The 19461-nt window shown below is 41.7% G+C and overlaps 1 protein-coding gene across 1 annotated transcript; it reads right to left on the reverse strand.

Moving 5' to 3' along the window:
* Positions 1-121: 121 nt before the first annotated feature.
* On the reverse strand, positions 122-19204 carry robo4 (roundabout, axon guidance receptor, homolog 4 (Drosophila)). The gene is made up of 19 exons (XM_053442073.1): positions 18955-19204; positions 16881-17207; positions 14116-14273; positions 11852-11972; positions 11551-11689; positions 11095-11222; positions 10591-10706; positions 10274-10505; positions 10036-10157; positions 9698-9869; positions 9392-9583; positions 9251-9293; positions 8696-8808; positions 7697-8023; positions 7465-7569; positions 7169-7316; positions 5003-5224; positions 4525-4874; positions 122-2377 (listed from the first exon to the last, which is right to left on the reverse strand). The coding sequence occupies exons 1-19, from the start codon at positions 19001-19003 to the stop codon at positions 2190-2192; spliced, it is 3252 nt and encodes a 1083-aa protein (XP_053298048.1). The 5' UTR covers positions 19004-19204; the 3' UTR covers positions 122-2189.
* Between the last annotated feature and the right edge of the window lie 257 nt (positions 19205-19461).

Here is a 19461-nt window from a genome sequence, read left to right on the forward strand (position 1 = left end):
TAGCTCAGCAGTTCAAAGCTTGTGCTACAAAGTCAGTTCTGTGTGATGTCCTCATGTGTTTACTCCTAATAACAGGGCTGCTAGACGTTATCTGACAATAACTGCAAATCACACAGGCTGATTAATAATAATAATAATAACTTTATTTGTATATCATCAAAATGTTGTGTAAAAAAGGGACAGGACAGGAAAAACTTCTCCAACATCTTTCATGAACTGAAGCAAATCCTGCTCCTCTCTTGAAAAGCTAAAATAAATTACCCCTGCACCTCACATTCCTGCATGTATTTTTTCAGCTCCAGTAATTATGGACCATTTTGGGGTTTTTATTTCTCCACACATAAATTCTGATTCTGGCTTGACTGCTCCCGTTCAGCTTATACATGAAACAGACAGCAAAGCACTTCTTAGCTCAACACTCCCACTCTCCGTTTGACCCGAGTAACCCAGATACAAGACATGGATTACTTTGGAAAAGAAGCATGTTGTGCTTTACACATGACATACACTCATCCTGGACACAAAGTCATTGAGGAAATCACATTAGGTTTACTGTAAGAGCATCTGCTGCTGCTGCTGCTGTAGCTTTTCTCCTTAATACTCATACAAGTCAGGCCATGTTTGATTATAACATCAGAACAAGTGTAGACAAATAATTTGCTTTAATCAGGGAGAAACATGAGGAAGTCCTAGCTTTTACTTTAGAGAAATATTAGTTACACTGCGAGTTTAAAATTACACTCATCCCGCTTTTGTAATAACAAACCATTGGTTAAGGTTTAATTATTCTCTCCAATGGGTTTGTAATTAGAATCCATTATCAGTCACTGCAGCATTGTTTGCCTTGGCTAGTCAAGCCAAACAGATGAGGTCTAAACATCACCTTCATGCTCTACATAGCCATTAAGAACAGCAGGGTCAATTAAAACCCAGTCCACAGGACGCAAGGGGACAGTGTGGAATTTAAAGATACTTCACTTCCTCCAGCAGCAAAGGGGAAAATCCCCCCGGGAGAAACTGGAAATACATCCTGAAAGGTGGACGTGTCAAAGCTCTTTAAATCATATGAGGGGAGTCTGAAGGTTTTTTTACAGCGCAGTCACCGTGTGGAGAGGTATTTTTCTTTTAAACTTTAAACTAAACTGACTTCAAGTGATAAAAAGATTTTATTCAAAACTATAAAACACATCTGTAATGTAATGTGTACAAAAACAAATACAAATTCTTACAAAACGTAAAACGCTGATGCTACAACCATAAGTGAATTTATATTTTTATAAATATAAAAAACAGCAAGCATGCAAACACTAAGCTAAACTTTTATTTTATATATATATATATATATATATATATATATAAAATTCAACTTGGTTAAAGGTTAGACTTATGTCAGTTCAAATAAATGTGCACAAGTGACTCTGAACTACAGAACGTTATGTTGCAAACATGAAACAGTGGACAGGGTGCATAAAGACAAAAAATATTCTCATAATATAAAAAGAGTTCTCAGAATTTGAAACAGAACGACAGTATATGATTTGGAAAGTGTTTATAATTCTTTAAATAACATCTGTTGAATAAGCTGCATATTTACATTTGGTCAGTAAATCAAATCTGTACAGAATCACTGAGCTGCAGTGTGTTTGGAACAGAATACAAAAAGTGTGTAGTGCTGTATTTATTTTTGCCTAATGACAGCTGTCTCCCTGTCTTGCATCCTGTCTTTGTGTCTGTCTGGCCTTTTCAAAATACACTGACTGAGAGCGTCCTGAGGGAAGTGTCTCATTATCCGCTCCTCTAATGAGAGGAAAACACAAGCAACTCAGTGAAAGTCATTTAAAGGATGCAAAATAGTAGGCGGCCTGTCCTGAGGTAAACTAGGAAAGGTTTTACAGGCAAATAACAGCAGATGTGCATCTCCTGGCACAGGTGTTCCAAACATCAAGGAGTGAGCTGCAATTATACTTCAATTCTTTCTTTGTGTGTGAGAAGCCACTACACGCCTGACTGACTCAGACTTCAATGATGTTTCCTGCACTTCCATTAAGGTAAATCAATGAACGCTGCAGCATCATGTCTGAACCCTGTCCTCGTCCTGCACTTCTGGTGTTGCTGTGGGGTGTTTCTGACGCTCTCAGGACTCACTGGTGTCGTTTCCATGAGACCAGTGATCGTTTCCATGTCGGTCCCTAAGCGTTAAAGGGTTTGGTGCTTCTGCTGGGATAGCGGGCTCTGTACCTAGCCTCCATTTCCTCCACCCAGGCCATGCTCCAGTCCCACGCAGGAACAGGCTCCGGCTCCGGCTCGCCGAACGAGTCGCCCTCTGCATGAAACGACGGGTACAAGGCGCTGAGGGGGGAGGCCGGCGGAGAAAAGTCTAAACACAGAAGAGGATGACATGTTGGCCTGCATTCCAATATCGAGGAGCATAATTTTATTAAAACAAGAACCATTTTGCCTTTGGAGAAGCAGAATGAGTAAACACTTCCAGACCTCTGAGGAGCACCTTTGACGCTGATTCTCTGAGGAAAAGCTAATTTAGAAGCTGCTTTGAAGCAGCTGTCTGTCTCTGAAAATAAAACTATTCTAATATCCTTGAGGCAGCAGAACTAACAGTGCCGTCTCTCACATCAGCCCCTCTCTGGATTATGAAGGTACTGCCCCATTTCGAAGACCTTAGAGAACGTAGCTGTGCACTAATAATAATAGTCTGTACTCTACAGTGGCCCTGGTAGAGAACTACACTGAGGCCCAATCGGAAACAAGCTAGTCTACTGTTTTCATCCTTCAAGTCAGCTTTAAGGTGAACTTCTCACCTTGGTGTGGAGATTTCATGAACATTTGGTGAATTTTAAAGCTGAATATTTGCTTAGCCTAGCTCAATTAGAATATAGACAGACAGTATTTTGTATAGTCTATCAAGAAAAGAAAATGCACCAGTGACATTTAACATGTTCTCTTATGACCAAGTGACCTAATTCCTTTTTAAATACAACTGGTTACAGCTCCGGATCAGAAAGATGTCATTACCAGATAAGGAGGTCAGTGGAGTGATCAAAGGTTTGGGACTCAAATTCTACTGTCAGGCATTGTGGATGACTTTACAACCATTTCACACCAAAAATATTCATACTGACTATTATGACTGTGAACTAATCAGATGAAAAATGTCCAGACTGTGTAAAGACCTTTAGACTGAATAAGAAGCTGTAAAGAAAACGCACAGGGGCTTTTTCTGTGACGGTGCTTTGCTATATGGGTGAAAAATTGCAGAGGCAGACAACAGACAAAAGTGAAAGTTTGGCAAATGGAAAAAGCTGAATGGTGCCCTCCGGGAGAACAGAGTGACTGATGAAGTGACACAGGGGGAAGGATGACTCATCTGGAGGTTCAATTTACTGAAAGGCCCAAAGTAATTGCCTGGTTCCACCTAAGATATGAGATTGAATGTCTGTGTTTCCTGAAGCAACCGACAAATAAACAACCACTGAAATCCTCACACTCTTAGGTGAACACACACACACACACACACACACACACACACACACACACACACACACACACACACACACACACACACACACACACACACACACACACAAACACACACTCTGGAAAGGGATATGCATCCTCCAAACTAATTCAAACTTATATTTTCTTTATGATCTTGAACGTGACAAGAAACACATATCAGGAACCTGTGTTTTGAATTTTATGGTTGCGTTTGACAGGTTTGGTGTCGTCAGTCTGTTTTCAGGGTTAAGTGTTAACAGTCTTCTTTGACAGAGAGCTCCATCTATTGGTAGAAAGCATTAAATACAACAGGACAGGATCCTCTTATCTGCCAGGCCTCACTCTAAAATATGAACAGGTCATTCCTTTTTGACACTAAATAGTGTCAATTGATGAGCAGAAGAGAAGCAGCACAAAACTAAAATAACATTCATGATTTTTTTTTGATGATCCTCAATTGTTTGTTTTTATCCTGTGATTTTAAGGTATTACCTCCACAAAAGGGTATTGATGAAATGAGATTAAAAAAAAAAAAATCAATTGAACGAGTCATAACTGGTAAGATAGAGTCTGTAACTGGTGACAAGAGCTTATTTACTTTAATGCCTTAAATGAGAAGTCTATAGTTTTCCTCTTTCTTGTTAAAATATCCCACGTTTAGACAACAACGAATGTATCCTAATAATAAGTGAGTGTGTGTGCTAGTGTGTGTGTGTGGGGGGGGTGTCTGTGTGTGTGTGTGTGTGTGTGTGTGTGTGTGTGTGTGTGTGTGTGTGTGTCCTCTCTTCTCTCTTTCTCCTATTAAACAATCTCTCATAAATATCATATGTTTTTACTTTATTTTTATAATAATTATCCAGCTCCTTTGTGGGAGTTGTTTGTAAATGTCCTAGTTTAGTTCAGGAGACAGAATGCAAATTTGGATTTGTGATCCTAATTTACGAAGCTGTGACAGTTCTCACTCCGATTCCTCTGATTTGATATTCCAACAGAGAGTCCTCCTGTGCTTACCTGACAAAGAGGCTCCACTCATAGAGTCTGCTGCCACAGCCAGCAGGTGGGCAAAGTGTGCACTGTCAGACGTGTAACAGCTGTCCACGGAGCTGATGAGGCTGGTGCGCGCGCTGGCCATGTCGCTGTCCATGACTGAGCTCCAGGTGTTCCACAGGGAGCTGTCCCACTCGCTGTAGCAGGAGGAAGGCGTGCTCTGGAGGCGGGCACGTCGCAGGCCGATAGGTGGCGCTTCAAGCTCATCAGTGGAAAAGTCCTCCTCCAGCTGAGTGTCGCGTACTGGCCCACACATGTAGCTCAGGTTCGGTGCGAAGGTGTGGGACAGGAGGGAACGCTGTTCAGGCAGAGCACTGTTTACAGAGAGTGATGACATGGTCAGCTTATTGGATGTGCTCTAAACTGAACTATATACAATTGTAGCTATCAACATTGACTATTTCTTCAAAAACACAAGATAATTTCTGCAAAGTTATGTCACCTGCATCTCTCTGGTTTAGGACTGAGCTCTAGGTACTGGGTGGCTTCCTGAGCTGTCAGTGTGCCTCCATGGTCATCATCCAGGGACATAGTGTATGAGGCAGTAGACAGGTGGCTGTTGGAGGGGCACAAGCAGAGTCTTGGGTGCCCATGCTGGCCTGATTCCTCACACACTGACTGGAGAGAGCCCATGTCCACTGTAAGCTTTGTGGAACGACTGGAGCTGAGGAGTTTGCAAGAGACACATGTTTTCTTTCGTCGTTACTTTCTTCATCTAAAACGACTGGTGATATCAAACAGGTCAATATTATCCAGAGGTAGATTTTAATATGAAGCTCAAGCCAGCAGCAGTTTAGCTTATCTTAGCATAAAGACTGGAAATGGGAAACACAGGTAGCCTGGCTCCGTCCAAAGGAAACACCCTCCAGTCACAAAATGGCCGACTTCCTCTTGGCTGGACTCAGTGAGTTTACCTTAGGCTTTGTTGATGGACGACCAAAGACAAATCATCAGCTTTGTGGAATTAATTCTGTTCTGCATAACTGTCACTGTGCTCCTGCCACTTTGTACCTAATCTGTCTTATTGTAACTTGTGTTACTTTGTTTGTTTTTTCTGCCCTTGTGCAATGACCTTGTTAGTTTCACGTTTGGTGTGATGTGTCTTGTTTCTTCATTAGAAGATTAATACAACAACACTGCTTGTGTCTTCTCTCTTAGCAAAGATAATTATAGTACATTTGTGTAATTTGTTGCAGTTCTATGTGGAATGAAATCTTAATTTACCATAGCTTAATTAGGACCTGAGTAACACAAGTGTGAACTGTTATCAGGCAGTATTGAGTTCTATAGCCTAACATTTTTGAAGGTCATATGTGTACAAGTTTCAACAGAGATCATGAGTTACATTACATTACATTGTAAAAATGTCAGCAGGGATCTCATGGAAGCTGTTGGTGTAATTCATTGGGATCAGCAGTTTCACTCAAAGCCCTTCAGCTTTTTTAATTCATCAACATCTAAATGAAAATCAGATGAGATCCAAATGAAGGCCTAGTTGGTTAATGGGTGTGGCCCTAACAGTGACACAGTAATGACTACTGAGGATTCATGGATCAGAATGTGAACATGTGGATGGGTGCTGAGCTGTTCCAATGTTTGTGGAGGAGGCTCAGAGAACCTCCAGGTGAACCAGGGAGAGGGAGGTGGCACAGCTCAGACTAGTTGGTCAATCAACTCCCCCTGGATTCAAAAGGCAGCAGCTGAGCTGCCAGAGGGAGAGACAGGGACTGAAACACGAGAGACTGAGCTCAAAACCTGGACGCCAGAAGAAAGTGCTAGCAATTTAACCTAAGAGTTTTTGTGTTTATGTTTGAGGTAATAAAGATGCTGAAAAGCTACAGTTTCGTCTCTCGCTGTGTACGGGAGACCCCAGGGGCATCAGACATTGCCACACTCACATATGTTTTTTTCCGTCTTTGGTGTTTCCACAGGACAAAAACATCCTCACATGAGGAAGACTGCATCAGAGGATGTACTGCAGGAAAGCCTAGTTTAACAAATCTTATTTTTGAAATATGCCATTCAATATTTTTCAAAACAAAGGCAGTAATGCTAAGCAGACCTGCCTTGGATTAAAGATTCAGTCAGCTGCAAAGCAACATAACACAACATATAAGATGGAATACATAAATGGCAAATGGTCTGTATTTATGTAGAGCTTTACTAGTCTTGACGACCACTCAAAGCGCTTTACAGTACTGTGTTATATGTGGGCAGGCCTTTTCTAAGAGGGCCATTCTGGGTTCAGTATCTTGCCCAAGGACACGTAGGTATGCAGATGGAGAAGACTGGGATCGCACCATATACAAACAAGTAGGAGGTGTAAAGCATCTTGCAGGCCTGTAGGAGGTGCTCATCTCTTCAGGAAGAGTCTGCAAAGAGCTAAAAAGCACATCTGAAAGTCCATATTGTCCCTTTCCTCTAAATTGAATATGAGAGAGCCAAATCAATTCAGCACTGCAAAATCGTATCTGCCTTGGTTCCTGTCAGCTACACTCTCATTATACTTCTGCTTTATCTGACCTAAAGCAGGTCGCAGAGAAATTAGTAGTGTAGCCGGGATGTCTCTTTTCTGCTCTCCCTAGTCTGGTCTGTGTGTTTGTCTCACCCCTCATCAGAGGTCAGGCTGTGTGTGTCCATGGTGCTGTCTATGGGCATCGGTGGTGGTGGGGGCAGCATGTCCACTAGGCGGACTGACGCAGGGTAATGCAGCATGCGAGGACAGCCAGCAACGTCACTGCACTCTGGACATCCACCTGGAGAGACAAATGAAATAAAGGATAGATTATTACTATTTTATTCATGCTTGTGTCGCTGTACATGTTCAAGCTCAACTATATGTTTAAAACACCACTGGTGAGATAGGTGTGTGGACATAAAGTCAGTGAGTAGATTCAGTCGTACCATTTCGACCTGGTGGTATGTGACTGAGTCTCTGCTTGTAGACACTGGAGGGACAAGCCTGCTTTCTGGTTGGCACTATGGGGACACTGTTTACTGCATGCAGCTCTGGGGGGGAATGAAATAATGTAGAAGTAACATGTTCGGGCAGAATCAAGCAAAAAAAAAGGAAGATGAAAATATTTTTGACAAACTCTATAAGTGGTACTGACATTACATTCTCCACACCATTTACCTTGCTTGCTGTTGTTTTTTTCCCAGGACTCTCTCAGCACACCCATCTTGGGCTGAGGACGTATGGCTTGTTTCCATGGCAGCAAGTCACGGCTGCCAAGGGACAAGGTCTTTGCGACAGGCTGAGGGAATATCCGGATGGTCTCAGCTCCCTGCTGATGTGGCAGGCCGTGAGGCATTTTAGTGCGATGCCCAGGACTGTTGAAGGTCTTGAGGCCGGAACCCATCAGGTCCACGTAAAAAGTGCCATAAACACCGCAGCTGTCGGTCACAATGGGGACAACTGAGTCCAGACGGCTGAGGTCCTTCCTGGATGAGACTGGGAGACCTAATGAAACACAGAGGAGTAAGTACAGACACTGTGCAGTCCCAGCACATATTTATGGTTTTATGGTTCTCATCTTCAAGTTGTAAGTACATTATGATGTTCAGAGCAAGCAACAGTGGCTTTTCACTTTCAGCTCTCTTCACAATCACATTGACTTATTCCAAATAAACCGAGAGCTGTGAGTTAAGTTATTGGATTAACAGATGATTGGACAGTTTTGGCGATGTCATCCTGCAAGAGCAACTCCAAGATTTTTGTAGTGTAATATTACAAAAATATTTGTTCTGCGGTCCCCGATTCAACTAAATTCTTGTTAGACTAGGAAAATATGTTACCATGGATACCAAAAACGCTGCGTAAATATAGACCACAGTATTTCATATTATCCACATCAGGTGAGAGAGAGTTTGGTTCGTCTGTTTGCTTTCACACCACAAACCAACCACATCGCCATGGCAGCAGACCAAGACCACCTGAAAATAAGTTTGATTGACAGCTTTCACACCAGCCTGAACCCACTGAATGAAACAGCTGAACAGGATAAGTGTGAAACCCCCCAAAGAGCCTCTTACTAATGACTCACAATCAGTTACATGGATTAGAATTAAAGTTTACCACGTATCTCAAGCATTACAACACCAGCTTATTCAAACATCTGTCATTTTAACTCACTAGTGCTCCTGATTCCTGGATGTTTTTGACCTTGGGCCCATAAGTCCTGATACTTCTGGCTGAAGGCAGGTCTCCAGCCTCCAGAGATCCATGGGGAGTCTGGAGCCGCCATGCTATAAGAGAGGATGCACATATTGAACCAAAATGAACCATAAGGCACTCTTCTTTTACAGTGTAATACACACTGAAGTAAAGTGTGGATTTTAAAATCCATGAATTATTCAATCTGAACTAAAACTACAAGGGTAGTGTGTTCTTCATCACCTTGGTTTAAGATAATCTGAGGTTAACACAAGACAAAATAACTTGATTTCATATCTGTTCTCAGTGTTAGTTTTAACATATAAAAACTATCGTGATTCAGATTCTGATCAGAATCAAAATGTTTTACTTGTCCAATAATGCAGGTCTGTTGGAAAATGTATCTTTTACTGGTGTGTGACAAACAAAAGAATACAATACAGTACTTAAGAAGACACAATATTACAAATAAATGTCCTGGCTTTTTTACATTACACTTCATGTATTAACACCACACATTTGTCTACACTGTACCTGTGTTTAATAATGAGATCTTCACTGGCCAGCCTGCGTAAACCTAAGGAGAAACAAAATACAACAGCCAGTTAAAGCATGTCCAACAACTTTTTTGTTATTTTTTAGAATGAGCATGTTTTAAAATTAAATAATATGCACCTTTCACTTTGCCATGTCCTGGTATGAGGTGGCCTGTCCTGCTGTGGCGTCTGATGAGGTAGACAACTGCAACCATCAGAACACACCACAGGAGGGCGCCAATAATGCCGATGAACACTGGGTCCTGAAGCAGGATCTGAGACAGATGTCGTCTTTGGCTGTCCGACTCAAGAGGGCCCCCTATCTGTGTGTCTGAGAATGAAACAGGAAACAGATGAAATCAGTTGGGCGTCACACTCAGGACACAGACTCCACTTTATCAGCGCACTAGCCGGATGTGGAGATTAACAGTGCTCTTTTGCTCACTGATGACAAATCCATGGGGGTCACTCAGTGTTCCAACTCCGGCTCCATTGACAGCTGCCATGGTGAGCCAGTATCGTTTCCCTGCTTTGATAGAAGAGATATCGAGGCTGTGCTGTCCACTGTCCACTGTCCAGTTCTGAAACTGCTGCTCCTCAGACTCCACACACCACACCTGAGCACAGAGACAGTTTGTATCCTTAACAGTATCCTCAAATCATTCATGTTTTTATCTAATGTTTAAACTGTCTGTATTCATGGTTTAAAATACAAATCACACAGATATTGAGGAAATTATTAGGAATTCAGGAGCTGAAACTTCATCTGAGTGTCTCAGGTACCTGGTATCCCTGGATGACGCCGTTGTGGGTTTCATGAGGAGGAGGCTCCCAGCTCAGGTGGATGGTGTTATTCAGCTCATGGTTCACTGTGATGGTAACAGCCAGCGGAGAGGCACTGGGAACTGTGAAATTAAGTCAGACTTTACTATTATCTCACCATGGCTTTAATATGCACTCGTGTATGTATTAGAGAAAAAAAGACAGGACATGAATATTCTCAAATCAAACCATTTCTCACCCGTCTCTGGAACTCTGAAGTGCCGGGTGTTGCTCTCCCTTCCATACAAGCTACTTCCATAGGGACGCACTTTGAACTCATACTTGTAGCCTCTCTTTAAAGGGCCCACCTCAGTCTGGAAGCTGGGCAGTGTCACCTTCTTGGCTTCCCAGTCCGAGCTGGCAGGCAGCAGGCAGCGATAGAGAACCTCGAAGCCATCGAGGTAATGTGGCTGTGCCGGGAGGAACTGGAGCTGGTCAGAGGGAAAGAACAGGGTGACTCTCACGGCTGAAATATTCATGCTTTCTCTGAAACCCTGTGCAAAGGCTCTTCCATACCTTCCATTGTACTTGGGATATGTTGGACCCAGGGGCCATGATGGTGACATTTTCCAGAGCCACTCGCAGGGTGGACAGTTCTTTGTGGAGGTCTTTCTGTATTGTGATGGCAGCCTCTGGAATAAAGAGTTTTATTAATTTTACATTTAAGAATTTATTTCACATTTAAACAAAAACAATTCTCTTATCGCCTTGAGTCAGTCTGTTCTGCGTCAATACTCCTTCTAAGGCTACCAGCAGCAATGTACTGATCTACACTATGACCACTGAAGGCTGTGTCCGTGAACCACAACAGTGACAATTGTTATCTTGAGCGTCCCTTGAGTTTCAGTTCCCATAAAAAAAAAGAAACGAAGTACATTAACCAGTCTGTCATTGTAGCCCTCATCAGTTCAATCTGAGTGATAGTGAAATATCTGGCTAGTATTCACAAAGTATTCACAATAAAAAACTGAATATTTTTGGTGCTTTTATTTTATTTGAAAGCTTCAGACTTCTTCTTACCTTCAACTTGTAGGTGTGCGCTGGCAGTGACCACACCTACATCATTTACAGCAGTGCAGATGTACTTCCCAGCATCCTGGGCTGTCACATAATGGATCTGGAGAGTCTGGTCTGGGTTTACAAGGTACCTGTATTTGCATATAGGACAGTTAGTATCAAATGTACTGCCCCTGACATCTGAGATAAAAACTGAAATTTAGATGTCAGGAAAGAAATAAGCTGTGGGGAAACTCTCTGTCAGCTCAGTGGCAAGCTAAAATAAAAATACCTATGGCAACATGACATGGTGATTTTCAAGGACATATTGAAGTGTGTGTTCAAGCAGTTGAATTTGGTCATCCGAAAAGATGAAATGTAATTTATTTGAGAAAGAGATTGAGGCAACATTCTTAAAACAATTTGTCTTGTGTCACAAATAAGCAATGATCCGGTATTTCTTTGTTTTGTCACATATACCTGCCGTTAGGAAGTGGCCCCTGCTCTCTGCTCCAGACCACAGAGGGTGGAGGGTCACCTATAGCTTGGCAGTAGAACTGGGCAGGCTCCCCCATCCTCACCGACACATTTTCTGGCTTCAGCACCAGAACAGGCTTGGCTGCAGTAGAAGAGAAGAAGAAGTCAGTACTTTCCTTAACCGTACAGTGCCTGATTGATTTGTTGGTAGAGGGAGATATTTTCTTATCACAATAAACAGAAAAACATTGAAAATACACTGGTAGAGAAGTGGTAATGCTGAAGTGGTTATAAGGTGTCTCACCCATCACAGAGAGCCGAGCCGCTCTGCTCTCTCTCACTCCCACAGTGTTACTGGCCACGCACACATAAGCACCAGAGTGTTTCTTCTCTGCAGGAGCGATGATAAGCCTACCACTCAGCTCCTACAGCACAGGAGCAGAAAACACATAGGTCCCTGTCACAATGTGTCAGCTTCACATGTCATGTGTGTTGGTCAGTGTAGGATAAGATTTACAACTAAATATTACCTATTCTTCAGCTGCTCTATTCAGTTGATGGATTTTAAAGTCTATTTATTATGTCTTTATCACTAGATGTCACTTAACCAGGAACACTGTTTAATGAGAAATGTGATATTTATTAAGCTCCATCACTCCTCCATTTTGGTTACTCATATGTCATTTAAATCATGAGCATCTTTGTCTTTTAAAGTAAATCTCTTTTTTTCTCTCCTCCGCAGGATGAGTTACTTTCCTTTTCTTTTTTTTTCAACATGCAACAACCGATGTATATGCCTGTTTTTTACACTGAAGAGAAGACTGAATATTTGAAGCCATCAGGTTAGAAAGGTGCAATAGATGATGGTCAGTCATCACAAAAATATGGCAAACAGAGAATCTAATTCAGATTTAAAGGGTGGATTTGGTTAGGAGCTAAACACCTGAGCCTTGGGTCTGGTTTCAGTGCAAACGCCTGGATCATCAGGCAGGTTTCACTGTCCATGGAGCTGAAACTTCCAGGTCCATTGCCTGAGTGGTCAGCCCACTACCCCTGCAGTACTCAGCACCTGTGTGTGTCAAAGCCAGCCAGGGGAGTGCGCACGTGACAACAGAATTAGAGATCATCAGGGAGGTGGGGGACTGGGCCGCTGGAACAGCAAGAGTGCATGTACAAAATATGTTTGTCAAGATGTCAAGAAGCTTTTTTGAAACTCTGACTCCAGGTGTCGGACTTCATTCACTATTGTGAGTAAGCAAGTTAGCAGTCCACACACACACACACACACACACACACACATCCAGAATAATAATGCAACAACACAATTGATAAAAAGGTAAGCTATATTAGACCTGATCTATAAGCGAAACAGACATCTCACTTTGTTCAACAAGGGACCTTCAGCAACATTTTCTGGGTCTGTCTCAGCCATCGGTCTCACTGCGAGGCAGTGTTTGGATCTCTAAGTAAGGCGTACAGTGTCACTATTGAAGCACAGCCTGTTACTGCCCTGTTAGGACACTAACCCTAACCCTGGTGTCAATGCATAATGGCCATCTAAAATATGATGTGATGTGTTCACAACATATTTGGCACGCCATCTCATTCTGTTAAACTTGAAAGGATCGAGACCTCCTCTTCACGTCAGATGGATGAAAGATACTGTTGCATTTAAGTAAGTCAAAATAAAATACACCTTGCACGGAAGTAAGTCCAATTTCTAGAAGGCATTGTAAGAAACTTTGGATAAAAGCATCAGCTAAATGATATGTAATGTAATGTAATGTAATGCTGACAACTTGAAAGACATGAGAGAATGGATTACACCTTTGGATCAGTCCAGTCCTCTCTGTCTACATTACGATTGTTTCTGTGATTGTAATTATGGTGTCATAAGGACCGCTTATGATTTATATTTAACTTTCTTTAATTTGGTATTTATCTACTTATTGATTGTTTTATTTTCTTTCTCTATTTTCTTTGTAACCATGTTAAAATTTGGGGAGGGTTGGTTGTGTTTTGATGGGGATTTGTTCTGTTATGTACTTGTTGTAGTTGTACCAATGAAAGAATGATTAAAAAAACTAAACAAAACACAAGTGACATTTAGAAAAAGTATCGGTAATGATTTTCAGTGGTGCATCTTTCCTCTAACATTTTTATGTAGATCTAAAGGACGTTTATTTTGGATGGTTATCCTATAATGATATACTCGGGATCAGAAAGTCACATTGAATCTAAAAGAATTTCACACATGAATGAGTTAAAAATCTGAAATACAACTTCGACTCTAATACGCCTCAAACCGTATCTTGGCCTTCCCTTTCTTACTTGGGAGACGTGTTATTTTGTCTTTGTCCTGCTTGATGTCCATGTCTATTACAGATTGTTTCCTGTTAAAATGCATTCTGGGACATTGGTTTTAATTAGGGCTGTTGTCCCTTTTTAGATTCATCATCATCACCTGAACAAAAATGCTTGCAAACTTAGTTCATGTCTACAAGGTGTTTGCTAAATTTCATGAGCAAAAGATAGAGAGAGAGAGAGAGAGACAGGGAGAGGCCTTACAGTGTAGTGAATGTCACTGCTGTTAATCGGCGAGCCATCCTTCTTCCAGACGACGTTGGGTTGAGGGTGTCCTGCTGGGGGGCCACAGTTTAAGACAGCCACATCCCCCTCTGCCACCTCCACATCACTGGGCTCCACGCTGAACTCCTCCTGCAACGCTGGAACAACACAGTTGTCTCAGCTGGGTCAGAATTACAGGCCTCTGTCACATCCAGAGCCATGAACACTCTGATTTCTGATTAGATGTCTGAATCATCATCAGCTGGATGAAGTGAAACGAAATAAATTAGTTTCAATGTTTATCCAACATAGATACAACAATAATAACGGTTTACTGTCACTCTGCTGCCCCATGTCAAATCAATAAAAAAAAATTTGCTCAACACAACAGTAGAAATCCCAGTTTGCACAGTGGTGTACACAATTCTAACAACACAATTGTAAGCATGCAACCAGCAGCACCAACTGTATCATCACCAACCAAACATCACTGTGATTTGGGGGCTCACCTCATTACCAGCTACAAAGTCCGGCAGTATACCAGCCTTTATAGACTATTAACCATTAAAGTTATCTCTTTTTATCATTAATCATTACTAAATGATTATCATTACTAATGCTAACATCAAATTCTGCTTAACTTAGAGCTGCAATAATGATTATTTTTTGTATCTTATCCTTTATTTATTTTTGTATAGTAATCAACTGTTTTATCTAAAAATTGTTAGTGTGTCATTATGTGTCCAGAACCGAAGATAACATCACGAAATGTCTTCTTTAAATTTTTCATCCATCAACAATAGATCAATCGATTGTTTGGGGTTCAACTTAAAATCATCCTCACAAAACATTCATATGATATCAAATGTTTCTCATCATCATCAGTGACAGAAACTGAATTTCTTCTGTTTCGTTCTCTTTCTGTACCAAAGCTCAAATAGTTTATGTAAACTGTCCTTTTCCACTGCAGCTTTCATCTTGTGTCCTGTAGGAGTCAAAGACAAGCAGCCGCAGAAGCTGAGTGTCATACACTATTTCAAAAATCAGACATGTCCTTTCACAAAAAGATGCAGAAAAACTAGTCCACGCCTTTGTTACATCGAGACTGGACTATTGTAATTCATTATTATCAGGCTCCAGCAGTAAGTCGTTAAAGACTCTACAGCTTGTCCAAAATGCCGCAGCACGTGTCCTGACGAGAACAAAGAGAAGAGAGCACATTTCTCCAGTATTAGCATCGCTACACTGGCTTCCAGTTAAATCTAGAATAGAATTTAAAATTCTTCTCCTCACCTTCAAGGCCCTTAATAATATAGCGCCTTTTTACCTTAAAGAGCTGTTAGTACCTTATAAACCCACTAGAGCACTCCGCTCCCAGAATTCAAGCCTACTTGTCGTCCCTAAAGTCTCTAAAGGTAGAGTAGGAGCCAGAGCTTTCAGCCATCAAGCCCCTCGGCTGTGGAATCATCTACCACTTTCAGTTCGGGAGGCAGATACCATCTTTTCATTTAAGAGTAGGCTCAAAACCTTCCTTTTTGATAAAGCTTATAGTTAGAGCTAATTAGTGCGGAAGAACGTAACTTTTTCTATTTTATGACACATGACACACGGAGCTTCTCTTTCCAGCTTCTCCTTCCTCTTCTCCATCCCTATCCCCCTTCCCCGGAATCCCTTTGCTTTATCACCCGCAGATCCAGGGCCTCTGTGGCCGCACCATGGATGGCGGTTTGTTGATCGCGCACCGGGGGTCGTGGTGGTGGACCCAGTGTGGCGGATTCTGTGTCGTGTGGCATTGGTTACGGGCGGTGGACCAGGACCGCGGTGATGGCTTGTGATGGGTCCTGGTGGGCGGCGGTGGACGGTGACTGAGGACTGGAGTGGCGTCTGGTCTGGATGGTGGATCGTGGTCTGGATGGTTGCTGACCATGGACTGTGATTGCAGCGGGACTGCTTGGCATGTCATGTTGGGGTTGTCCTTCGGGATGTCTACCCTCATCAAATGCTGCTAGAGAAATTAATCTTTAATCTTGAAGACTTTAATCTTGATGATGTTCTCCTGCACGTGGCATCTATTGCACTTCTGTCCGTCCTGGGAGAGGGATCCCTCACATGTGGCTCTCTCTGAGGTTTCTACGTATTTTTACCCTTTTTAGTAGTTTTTCCTTAGTCTTGCTGAGGGTTAAGGACAGAGGATGTCACACCCTGTTAAAGCCCTATGAGATGAATTGTAATTTGTGAATACGGGCTATACAAATCAAATTTGATTGATTCATTGATACAGATAAGTCAACAGAGAGGGTCCAAGGTCAATCAGCAGGACATTGCGACTCCCTGTCCAGCAAACATTGACATTGTAGCCCTATGTCAATGTCACAACATACATCTTCATCAGCCCTCTGGTGTGTGTGTGTGTGTGTGTGTGTGTGTGTGTGTGTGTGTGTGTGTGTGTGTGTGTGTGTGTGTGTGCGAGTGTGTGTGTGTGTGTGCGTGTGTGTGTGTGCGTCTGAGTGTGGAGAGTTGTGTGACTGCATGTCAATCTGTGTGGGTGTGCATAATCAGTTGAGTATATATAAAATAATCTGTACATGTGGGCTCAGATTTGAGAATACGTACAGGGATTTGAAAATGTGTTTTTAAATTATGCATCAGTGAAATCGGATTTGTAAACGTGTAAAAAATCTGTAAATGTGTAGTTTGATAATTGATCATTGAAATATATACATATGTTCAAAGGTAGAAGACACTTCAGCATTGCCTGATCTTACCTGCGATATACAGTGATGCATTTCGACTGGCGGCCTTCCCTGCACTGTTCCTGGCCACGCAGGTGTAAACACCTTCCTGTGTCGGACCTCGCCTGCCCCCTCCGACACTCAGGAAGAAGAGGCTGCCCTCTGACAGAACCATGGACTGCCAGTGCCCATCTCCGTTCACTGTCTCCAGGGGTTGACCGTTGTACAGCCACTCGATGCTCGGCTTGGGGTTGCCATCGGCGCGGCAGGAGAGGGAAGCGGGATTCCCAACTTTCACTACCACGTCAGAGGGGTTGAGGACAATACGGGGCGGGGTCTCTTCCATATGAACTCTGGAACCTGAGGAGGATAGAGATGGAGTAAGCTACTGTATGTACTGTGGTTCTATTTAATCAGATGTAGAAAAGCAGAAAGAGCTCCAGCTGCTCAGCAAGCTGTCTGGAAATGTAGCTTTAATTCCATTTGATCCTTAGACTTTGCATTAAGAGTATGATTATTTTTCGGATCAAAACACGTATTATGAATGCATGTATCTCATAAAACCACCCCAGAGTTTATTTAACTGGCAACAGAACACCCATTATAAACACGTTTAAACCCTGCCACCAACAAACAATCTCTATTTGCAGCCAGCAGCAGTGGAATGCCATTGTTTAAACTTCCCATGGAGTTGGAGGACCTGGCTGAAGGAAACAGGGAGAATGTGATCAGCTTCCTGACAGGGGAGGAGGCTCCGACGTCTCAGGGACATCAACCACAACAAAGGCAAATTGGAAGTTCCCCATCAACTGTACAGTATATCCGCATAGAACAAAAGATCCCCTTCAAGAAGATGTTGACTCCGAAATGTTTACAAAGTGAAATATTTCCCAAACTGAATAAATTAAAATCAGATTGTGTCAAAGAGCAGTTCAGTCTAACAAGATTAACTTTTAATTGCTGCTTATTTTCTCATTCACACTTTCTTCACAAGTGTTCGAGTGTTGTATGCTGCCTGGTTCATTCAAAATAAAAAAGTGCCAAAAGGAAAGAAAAGACAGAGCCAAAAGATTGCCAGAATATCAGTAGTCTGGAGATGTCCATTGGCTACAAACATTAAGAATGGTGTGAAACAAAATGCTGTGTTATTTCACATTTGAATTGAATATCATTGTAACCTGGCCAAATAGTTTTGGCTGCCTTGAATTGGCAGGGACAGAGAAAAAGGCTTGGCTAGTCATTGATTCACTATAGCTGGAAATGCCTTCAAATTAGAGCTGACAATAGCCTGGTCAACCTCATTGTCACTTTGTCTCTTCACATTCTGAGGGGAAGAAAAGAGGATGCAGCCAAAACATCAGTGCGTCATGGTCAACATATGTTCTCAGGAGGGAGGATAAGGATGCTTCCCACTCTCCAGACCTCATGGAAAAACAATTATCAATGTGTTCCAAAGGATTTAGGTACACAATGTATTCAAAACAAAAAGAAGTGCGGGAAAGCGAGTTGGGCCGCATCCAAACCACACACCTCAACATCTCCTGCCCCACTTATTGGAAAGGGCCACACCTCTTGATAGGATTGCTGTAATTGATTTAGATCAAGAGGAAAAATGAATTGGCAATAGATTTCAAACAACATAGAATTCACAAGTCAGAGATTCTGGAAAGTCGATGCAAGGAAAGTGAAGTCAGATTATTATTATTAATATTTTTTGATTTACCGGGTTTTGTGAGCAATTTACACTTAATGCTGCCTTTAAAATTATTTTATTGTTGAAGTCATTTTTTATAATTTATCTCTCTCCTGTATTGTGAGTCAGATGCAGCGAAATATCGTTCAAATGTGAAATTGTCTGGTTCTTTGAATGACGATAAATGTCTTTTGAATCTGAAGTCTGATGACTAACTTTTGTGGTCAAACAATGTATATACACAATATACAATATGCCCTTTTTGTTATACATGAAGTAAAGATGCAGAGCAGGGAACTGTCCTTCCAGCTTGATTAAACATGATACTTAATATTATACTTACAGTGAATATTTACTCTATTTATAGTATTACATTTTCAAATTAGTCAACACATGAATACTCAATGTACTCACCGGACAGAAAGACCCCCAACACCGACCACAATATTCTCATCGTTAACATGAACACAAACTTTCAAAGCCAACGTGATGAATAGCTTCTACCAGCCTAACAACAAAGCCAGATGTAAATTACGTAGTTTATTTTTCTTCCTCCGTCAAACTGTTTTTAAGATCCAACAACATGTTTCTCTAAATTTACGGACAACATGTATTTCTGTCCCATAATGTGACTCAATGTTTCTGTTCTGTCCCGTGAACACACAGCGTGAATCTTGCATAGTGACGGACGAATACCTTTTTCAAAATAAGACACATCCTGAGCAAAAAAAATAAATCCAGTTCACTGCACTCTACACATATAACACTATAACCAAAATATTATTTTAGAACCAGTATTTTGTATGTTTTTTGCACTGTTTCATTTTTTTATTTGACTCTTTTATTTACAAAAAAAATGTCAGACTTTTAATTTGAAGGCAGTGCCACAAGCTTCCTGTATTTTTCCATTTGTCCGACAAA

Source organism: Pleuronectes platessa, chromosome 15 (assembly GCF_947347685.1).
Source record: "Pleuronectes platessa chromosome 15, fPlePla1.1, whole genome shotgun sequence".
NCBI lineage: Eukaryota > Metazoa > Chordata > Actinopteri > Pleuronectiformes > Pleuronectidae > Pleuronectes > Pleuronectes platessa.

Coding starts and splice junctions, on each gene's coding strand:
- robo4 (XM_053442073.1), bottom strand. CDS start 19,003: ATGTTAACGATGAGAATATTGTGGTCGGTGTTGGGGGTCTTTCTGTCC. Junction 8,809..9,250: donor GATCTCATTATTAAACACAG/GTACAGTGTAGA, acceptor CCTCTCTTATAG/CATGGCGGCTCCAGACTCCC. Junction 4,875..5,002: donor CCTAAACCAGAGAGATGCAG/GTGACATAACTT, acceptor CTCTGTAAACAG/TGCTCTGCCTGAACAGCGTT.